The sequence below is a fragment of the Scylla paramamosain genome, chromosome 10 (assembly GCF_035594125.1).
Source record: "Scylla paramamosain isolate STU-SP2022 chromosome 10, ASM3559412v1, whole genome shotgun sequence".
Lineage (NCBI taxonomy): Eukaryota > Metazoa > Arthropoda > Malacostraca > Decapoda > Portunidae > Scylla > Scylla paramamosain.
The window spans coordinates 8,097,501-8,107,500 of NC_087160.1; the positions used below are offsets into that span (position 1 = coordinate 8,097,501).

At 42.4% G+C, this 10,000-nt stretch overlaps 1 protein-coding gene across 3 annotated transcripts in view; it reads right to left on the reverse strand.

The window, feature by feature from the left end:
* LOC135104188 (uncharacterized) overlaps positions 1 to 10,000 on the reverse strand; it is a 65,765-nt gene that overhangs the window by 49,941 nt on the left and 5,824 nt on the right. For 2 of the 3 annotated variants that reach the window (XM_064011298.1, XM_064011297.1), the window contains exon 2: positions 7,012 to 7,242. In XM_064011298.1, the coding sequence (XP_063867368.1) occupies positions 7,012 to 7,135 (124 nt within the window). In that variant the 5' untranslated portion in view covers positions 7,136 to 7,242. Of the gene's footprint in view, positions 1 to 7,011; positions 7,243 to 8,880; positions 9,273 to 10,000 lie in introns of those variants that run through there. The other variant, XM_064011296.1, reaches the window with a different exon arrangement.

The following is a 10,000-nucleotide window of genomic DNA, read 5'->3' on the forward strand; positions in this document are numbered from 1 at the left end:
CTGTCACGTACAACCAGTAATTACGTTTTTCAAATTTGACTTTTTTTTTCTTTCTCTTTTTCTTTTACGTATAAACCTCCTCGGGATTTTGTCGCGCGGCACTTCCCTGCGTAGCACAGTTCGGTCTGCAGCGTGTGGCGCCACTTCTCACACAAGAGAGGACCGGCAGCAGGTGACGGCCGATGTGCTGGCCCACGGAAAACTCGTGCGCCCGCCGCTCCTGCCACAGCTGGGCCTACTGGGCAGTCTCCCCAACAATCAACATCAGAGCGGCCGCCACCACCACTCCGAGCAGGCGCCACCATTGCCATTCAACAGGATTCCCTCTCTCGCCACCCTACCGACATCAAGTGTAATAACCCCTCTGTGTTGCAGTTTCTCCCCTCCCTCCACGCCTGCACATCGAGTCGTGCATAAAGGAGACCCACGCCAGTGTACCCACGACACAGGAGCTAACAGCACCCAACATTTGAGGGATATCTGAAGACCTGCCACTCCAATAAGCGGCTGTTTCCTCATTCCATTCATATCCCCCTTACATCATGGACTGCAGAACCTTTACGGTTGGTATAAATAAATCAATTTGCAGAGCAAGAGAGATTTTGAATTCCGATAATACTCCAATTACGTTGGAATTACTTCCAACGACGGAAAATAACTAATTCCAAGAAGTTCAGTAAAGTGCAGGAAGAACTACTTAGCGAACGAACATGTGACATCGTGTGTGATTGTATTCTCGATAACGTTTCTCAGATATGACGCATATGAACCTCAAGGGAAGTTGACCACAATGAATCATGAAGTTTTGTTTTGTAATACAAAAGCCAAAGGAAATTTTTCCTCTAGTTGTAACCCGTTAGGTTTAATCAATAATCATAATTCTAATATATATATATATATATATATATATATATATATATATATATATATATATATATATATATATATATATATATATATATATATATATATATATATATATATATATATATATATATATATATATATATATATATATATATATATACTGGTGCCACACCTGCCACCAATGCTGTCAATATTAAACTATGATGCGCAAAGAAAGGCACATACATTCTTTACTTGAAATGTTACTTTCTCTTATCCGCGCTGAGTTCGTCCTCAACCTTTCTCTTCATTTTTTTTTTTTTGTTTCGTTCATTTCCCTATCCTGAAGCCATTTTTCGTACTCACCTATTCACTCCCCCATCGCCCATCCCCCATTTCTTATCTACCATACATTCACTCTTTACCGTTCGCTTCTCTCATTCTTCCTCCTCCCTTTCACCTCCCCCTGGAGGTTCTCCGCTTTTGACTGGAGTATTGATCTTTGGCAATCTTCCCGAGCACTTGAGCAACTAATATCAATCAGACGGAGTTAAGGGCTCGGTCTGGCGTTCCCCGGAGCACAAAAATAAGATTTTCGAACCCGGCCTCTCCAATTACTCCCGGCCCAACACAAAGACCACCATCATCACAAGGCCTTTGGCCCTCCCTCAACTTGACCGAACCTCGCTACACATTTGAAGCTCAAGCACTTGAAAAAAGAAAAAGTGTTATGTATAATTTTCTAGAGTGCGGTTACAGCAATAGCTCTGGAAAGAGAGTATCGCCCAAGCAAATAAAAGGCAACAGCATTCCCTTTAGGCACCAATCCCCGCCCCCTGCATAAGAATGAAAGTCTGTAGTGTCGCGTATATCACCTTCACAGCGGGAGAACTACAGGCCTCGTCAGCAGCGGGAGACGGGCGGAGGGCAGCAACAATAAACACTGCAGGGGAAAGATTACACTTGCCTGAGGCATTTATTCCGCTGACGATCTGGGTTGTGTCATCACTCAGCCCGCGCCTCGCCTGCCCCCCCCCCACCCCTTTCCTCCACCATTCCCTGCCCCTTCAAATAACGTTGCTACTCGGCTTCCTTGCTACCACCTTCACCATCTAGAGATAAAATGGCTTCTTTTGTTTTCATTGATTTTTTTTTCTAACCGGTTTTCCACAATGCTTTTTTTTCTTTTCTTTTTTTTTTTTTTCTTTTTTTACTCATTCCCTCATAATGGTCTCAGTATTTCCGTTTACACTGCATTTCCTTGCTACTTTTTATGAACACTTCCTAGTGGCTTCATAGTTCTAATAGTAAACACAAAATGATAGTAAACGAAAACAAAAGGAAAAGGCCACTGTAAGCCTTACACTCCTTCACAGTCCAAGCGTCAGGCGTTATATAGGATCTGCTGGTTGAGTTTTCACCTTAGTTCTGATTATCAAAGCTCCCTCATCCTTGCCCCTACTCCAGGAAGGACTTGAGGAGGCTGCAGGCGGTGACTAGAAATAAATCACACACAAAAAGAGGAAAGAAAAGAAGAGCCAAGAGTGGGCGAGCGACTTCAGTGGACCTAGTTGAGAGATCAATTAATTTGCCGCACGACCGAACCTAAACGGGCAGGGCCGCAGGCCTGACGATCGCCACCCTGCCATTCTCTGCCCCTCCAGGATGTCTGCTTCTGTAGGGAGGCAATGCTCGTTTCTAGCGTTATTACATGATTATTGCGAAGCTTAATGATATTTGCCACAGCGCTGCAATGGAACAACGCAAATATGAATTTATTCACGTTTGCTATTATGCATTCAGCAGCGGCAATTTTCACGTGGTGTGTGTATGAAGTTGTCTGCATATGACTTCATGCAAATCAATGTTTATTATATTTATTTATTTATTCATCTATCTATTTTTTTAATTAATTAATTATTATTATTATTATTATTTTTTTTTTTTTGTTGCGTCCCCAACCGTATTTCTTACTTACTATGCCTTACTATGTGACTTTGCAGTCACGGGAATACAATTCCTCTCCAACAGGTATACGTATATCCAGTACTTATCATCCGCCCCTCACTGCACACATACACCACCAATATCGCTTCTTCATTTCTGCTTTTATGCTGAAGTCGACGACACTCATTCGTATTATTATGTATGACGTGCAATAGAAAATTTAGGCCTATTCTAACAGATCTATATATATATATATATATATATATATATATATATATATATATATATATATATATATATATATATATATATATATATACAGAGAGAGAGAGAGAGAGAGAGAGAGAGAGAGAGAGAGAGAGAGAGAGAGAGAGAGAGAGAGAGAGAGAGAGAGAGAGAGAGAGAGAGAGAGAGGATTAATTTATTCCATAAAGACGGCCATTCTGTACATTTCAAATTTAAAGATAATCAAATAAACATATACTGAATTAAAGTTAATACTTAAGCCTAAAGTTATAGAGAGAGGGTTTCAGGACACAGACTATAGGCGGTGCTAGAGAACTAACATGCAGATCTTGCTGTTGCTTTTATTCATCAAAATTATATTTTGCTGAGACTCCATCAGCCGTCATGCGAACACAAGTGAGCAGACACTCTCCTGATGAACTGTCAGCTGCCACCTCACCCAGTCACGGCCCACCATCGAGCTGAGTGTGCAGTGCCACCGCACGGACAGGCAGCCTGGATATCCTGGATACTGTGTGTGTGTGTGTGTGTGTGTGTGTGTGTGTGTGTGTGTGTGTGTGTGTGTGTGTGTGTGTGTGTGTGTGTGTGTGTGTGTGTGTGTGTGTGTGTGTGTGTGTGTGTCTGGAGGCGTCAGTGTCACTCACTCTCGCGTGAATGTACTTTGTTTCCGAATTGATTTGGCGCTGACCATAAATTGCTTATAATCCTGAATATCAATGTCATATTAAGCAATAATAGTATTCTCTCTCTCTCTCTCTCTCTCTCTCTCTCTCTCTCTCTCTCTCTCTCTCTCTCCTCTCTCTCTCTCTCTCTCTCTCTCTCTCTCTCCTCAACAAACACATACACAACGATTAGCACTTGTCACGTTCAACTTAATAGCTTCCAACTCCCCAAAAAATACTGCAGTTCATACTAACAACTTTTTTTTTCCTTATTCTCCTAGTCTTTCCGTTGACGTCCCAGTAATAATAGCCGGCAAGCTTTCCGCTTTTCCTTTTGTCTGTGAGTTCGACGCTTTCAAGAGGGGGAGAATCAAGTAACTTTAAGAACTACAACGATTTTGCTTCCACGAAATTCTCTCTCTCTCTCTCTCTCTCTCTCTCTCTCCTCTCTCTCCTCTCTCCTCTCTCTCTCTCTCCTCTCTCTCCATACAACAATAAAAATTACACCTAAATTAAAGTACAATAAAGAAACCTCTGAGGATATCGAAGGCCAGGCGCCTCGCTTCACTCCACACACGCCGAGAAGGAAAGCGCATCAACACATTTTGTTGAAGTGCAGGGTTTATGTTCCCATTAAGGCCATTAAGCTGAAAATTTCTGAATGTTTCCGTGCTGTGGCAAGGGAGCGAAGACGCCACAACTTTAATAATGAATTGCAAACACCTATTAAAAGTTTTCTGAAGGCGGTGTAATGCTAAGGAGCACTCTGAGCATAGGGTAGGAAAGGGAATTACGGAAGGTAGTATATAATAATGAGCCTGAACCAGCAAAGCTTATTTCATGGATTTATTTTCATTCTGATTTGTTTACTTATGATGTTATTTCACTGAACTGAAATTTGTGAGCTTAAAAATGTCGAATTTTGGTCTAACCTCGCCTTCTTGGCACACGCATAACCTGCTCGACGGAGGAACCTAAAGCTGCAGGAGGGTTCTCGTTCAAACTGCTGCTTCTAAGGGGGCAGATGACCTCCTCACCAGCTCATTCAGAACGTTCCCGAAGTAGCTCTGTAGTGACGCTTGATATCAGATATCACTGTTGCAGATCTTTGCACCCTCAGTACCAGCATATGTTGCATATGACCGCCTTCTCTCATAAAACATCAAATCACTTTCCAGGATGACAGTGTAGATAGCCTTGCCTACATGCTGGGCATGTAGAAGCCGCGTTCCCTCCTAGCACCGGCTAGGATCACGTCATCAGATGATGGACGAATAGTAAAGCAAAGTGGCGCGTTGGCGAGATCCTGCCGTGTATGCACCACTACACCAGGCTGGTCACGCCAGCCTCACACTCTCAGCATCGTTTGAAAATCACCGGAGGGTTAAAGGTGATCTTAACAGAAGAGCCAGCCTATCCACCGCCCAATACACGAAACTACCCATCTGCCAGCAACCAGGCAACCAATAAGCCAACGTTACAGCCAGTTAGTGTGCACTCGCCCATCAGTTAACGAAGTAGGCCGCAAGACAGCCAGTCATGCAAATTGTACTTAATCTAGTCGAGCTTCCTCCCCTCTGGAAATTTATTAATGAAAAAAAAAATGGATGGAGCCAGGCTATAAATACTTATTGGCCATGTCGTTATGGCTTTCTTCCTGGACGGAGTGGCGAGGATGCTTACTGCGGGGAATGAGGGCAGCTGAGAGTGGATGAGGTGTGTGGAGGAACGCAGACCGCCCGTAAGGAATAGGCTGGCTGCCAGCCCATGTGGTTAGGCTTAGTGAAGTGTCACACGGGAGAGACAGACTCTTGGGTAAGGGGCCGCGGCGGTACTAATAAAATATTTCACTAACTCGAACTCACTGTAACAAGAATAAAAACAGCCTCCAGGAAAGTCAAAACAGAAACACAACATATTAAAGATATCATGCTAAATGGTACTTTTACTGCTCATTTACTGGTGTAAATAACTGCGCTGGCCAGATGAACGACCTTGAGCCACGACACACAGCAGTAGAATCTGGTATTGTTGCAACAAGGATGCCAAACAATGACATGTGGTTACTTCCTGAGGCAGCAGACACCAATAGCGCTCACTAGCTGCCCACCTCTGAACTTCAAATAAATGCAAATATAAAGACCTCTAATACCTCTGTTCCCACCACATCACAGCATTCGAGAAAAACAAGATACTAAGGTAGTTTACCCCAAGCTGCTCTCCGTCTTCCAAATGGCATTGGAAAGCACGGACGAAAGAAAATATTGTGTAATCAACAACTCTTAAAAGTTGATAACAATAAGTGGTTACAGAAGTGATTTTTTTTTCTTTCTTTCTTAAGTCTCCATGTAGACACACATATACTCGAAGCATAAGCGGTAAGCCCTTTCTTGTCAATCGGCTGGCTGAGGTTCGCGTCACGCTCGTTGCTAAAGGTTTTCACTCATACTGCCTCCCTTGAGTAAGATGATGATAGAGTGTGTTGTGTGTAAATTCCTCAGCTTTACCCTTTCATTGTCGTAAGGGTGCACCTGGTGAACGCTAGTCTAGCACGCGATCTTCAAGACCGTGAGTGAATCGCGCACCCGCACACACACATACACAAACACACACAACATCGTCTTTATGATGAACAATGTTATGCATTGCACTTGATGAACTACTCAGACAATACTGCACACAACTTTTTCTTTTAAATGTTCTATTCTTCAGTCTCTAATTTTGGAATAATGAGTTGTCAGTTGCTCTGTCAACGGCTAAGTGAACGGTTGACAGCCTTCATCTCACACTCCGGCCAGGAGCAGCATTGTGTGTCAGGGAGGCGAAGTAGCCTCCACCTAGAGGCAGCCGCACAAAGATTGCCTGTTAGCGGAGGAGCGGTATCAGGGGAAATCAGGGAGCCGTTCACGAACACCTAACAGAAAACAGCCGCCCATGAGAGGAGACGATGACTCTTCTGTAACAATCTCTCTCTCTCTCTCTCTCTCTCTCTCTCTCTCTCTCTCTCTCTCTCTCTCTCTCGTGGGAACATCCGTTGTAATGGTAATTTAACACTTTTGGATAAATCGCTGATATCGAGACTCAATAATACGTACAATATTTTTCACCGGTACCACTACCCATTGATGTTTTACGTTTGGTGGTTTCCCACCTAATGGCATATCGACAAGACGCAGTAGTATGACAGACGGCGTGAGGGAATGAATAGTATTCCTGCGGTAGTTATTCGCGTGGAAACGTTTTATTGGACACTCAGTACCCAGCCAGCGAGACACTGCAGAGGAGTCAACGCTGATAGCGGTGGTCTTACCTCCTCCGTCCTGATCACTGGTGGTGGCGGCGTTGAGTGGTCGGCCATGGATGCAGGTGTTAAGTCGCGGGGGGTGGAGGCGGGGGCGGTCTGGAGGGCACCGCTGGCGGGTTGGTCTCCTCATCGCACGCAGCCCCACCGTCTGTGCTCCCCGCGGGCCCGATGGGCATACCGTTTTTTATTATCTTTTATCCTTGCCCATCGTTGTTCGCCCTGGAGACTCACTCCAACCTGAAAAAAGAAGGGAGTGTCATTGTTATCATAAGGTCTTTACCCTCGCTCTTAAAATTACCTTTTATCCCCGTGCTTTTATTCAATTCTCAATTTTGTCTTTATGTACTTATATACTGCAAGCATCACCATTACATTTACCCCTAACCTCGCAGGTAATGTTTTCCTGCTGCACTCACTCTGCTTGACAGGCTCATCCCTCATACCTATCCTCACTCCTCACTTGCATTCACTGGTAAAAATTAAATAAATAAAAATTTATATATATATATATATATATATATATATATATATATATATATATATATATATATATATATATATATATATATATATATATATATATTCTTGATGATAAAAGGATAAAAATAAGTAGCCAATACTACAAAACACTAAAGTAATATATAAAGCTGACGATCTCATTTTTCATCATCATTATTATCACCCGACATATTTATGTCATTTTTCCCCCTGAATAAAAGCCACACATTCCTACACCAGTGAGTCACGTCGATGGTCAACGCCCTGCCGTTACTTCCGGTATCGGGCAATTCCTATCATTTCTGTGCTTCCAGTTCCTTGCTTTCCACATGTTTTATAATTTTCTTAGGGAAGGGGAGACAGTGAGCCGTACCTGTAACAAGTCGTTTTGTGTTTAGTTACATTCGGTTGCAAAGCCACGTCATGCGTGACGATTGACTGATTGGTTGAATTAAAAGTTAAGGCGCCACAACATTGCGGTCATATTGCGCCGCTGCAAAAAAAAAAAAAAAAAAATGTGTATATATATATATATATATATATATATATATATATATATATATATATATATATATATATATATATATATATATATATATATATATATATATATATATATATATATATATATATATATATATATATATATATATATATATATATATATATATATATATAAAGATGGTAGGTTAAAATATTGATAATAACAAAATTTTGGTGGGGTAAAAACACAGTAAAATCACAAAAAAATGCGACTATATAAAAGGAAATGTGCTTAATCAACGAAAAGTGAAAACACCTTTAGGTACTCCTTCCTCTTTAGGATGTCTACTCAAACCTCTCTGATGGACAGTCTCTGTTGCTGGATGCTAACGGTTATACTATAGTATTCGGCTTCTGTCGAAGCAAACAGTTCATGTGTGATGTATTAAGGAACTTAATAAATATATAGTAATGGTTGGCAGGGGCGTGGTTTTTCCCTGTACTGTTCTGGTCAAGCCTCAAGTACCACATCCCAGGAAGCCTGACACACGCCGCCACGAGAATTGGATTGTTGTACTGCAGATGGCCAATGACTGCTACTGACTAGTGTGTGTGTGTGTGTGTGTGTGTGCACGCGCGGGCGCCTATGTGCCTGCACGAGCAATGATCCTATAGCTCCTACAGACTGGTTTTTAAGTTGCTGTAAAATGCTTTAGACAGCTGTTAAACACAAAAAAAAAAAAAAAACGTGAATCACTGTTGATGAAAATAACTATACTGAAATGTCTCTGAGATACATGATGAGGCAAGCCAAGGGAGGCCCGCCACCTTAGGGACACCTGGAATCACAGCCAAAACACCCGCCCGCCTCCTCTCCTGCCCAACCACTCTTACCTGCACCTCTCCACACGGTCAATGGGACGCTTCACTTCTCACATTATTTTCTCCCCCCATTATAGAAGACGTGATTACGGACGGTCGCAAACATTCCAGGCACTGCAACACATAGTTCTATTTCTTCGGTACCTCATGACTGCCAAGATCACGGACACAAACACCACAGCATCACCTCACACTCTCCCTGTCACAGCATCACCGTGCTATAAATCACATTACCACCTCTTCTAGGACACAGAGGAGAGCCGTCATATTACAATTCAACAGACAACACTTAATTGGGGCATATTAGACACTGGATATTGATGTAGAAACGAGTTGAATTAAGGTCCGAGAGAGTCGGCGTATCTGTTCCTGCACGACTATTACCACCACCTCTCCGTCAGAGCTGCGACGCTGCCAGGCGTACAAAGATCCATAAAACGAAACCTTTCTCTTATCTCACTCAGACTAATTTCTCTTTTAAAACTTTGTTACTATTTTCCTTTATACTTATTAGAACATTTTTTCATATTTTCCATTAATCTTTTTTTTTCTTAGAGGAAAAATAACAAAAGGTATTCAAATGGTTCTCATCCAATCTTAAGACGTGACTGGACTGGGCGAGCCTCGGCCACACGACCTGTATGATGTTTCACACTTTTATATCCCTTACTTTCACTAAGGGGAACTCAATACTTGTATGCACAGCTCGCCTCCAAGTCTTCAGTGTGTACCTACAACATCCTGTATCACTCCCGTCCACCATCACAATGCCGTAGAATGGCCTGGAATCCAAAGACTGGCAATATCCGCGCCGCAGGAACCTTGGCTCATCCCTCGGGGCTCGACTTGCCAGTGGACGTAGCAAGTGTAATCATTTGGTAAGTTTTTATTTTGGTTAGACCCAGCTTAGCTCCGACAAAAAAAAAAAAAAAAAAAAAAAATCTATATACACATGACTTGGCATTTCCCACAAATGAAAACCATGAACATGTTTAAAGTAGAGCGCGATCATGCCAAGGCAGTAAGTGTATAGTCAAAGTTTGCCGTGTAAATAAGGTTACTTGGAAAACTGGTGGCTGGAGCGGCACCCACCAATTTGTTCACGTTGCCTGTAGGATCAGTGCTAGTGAAT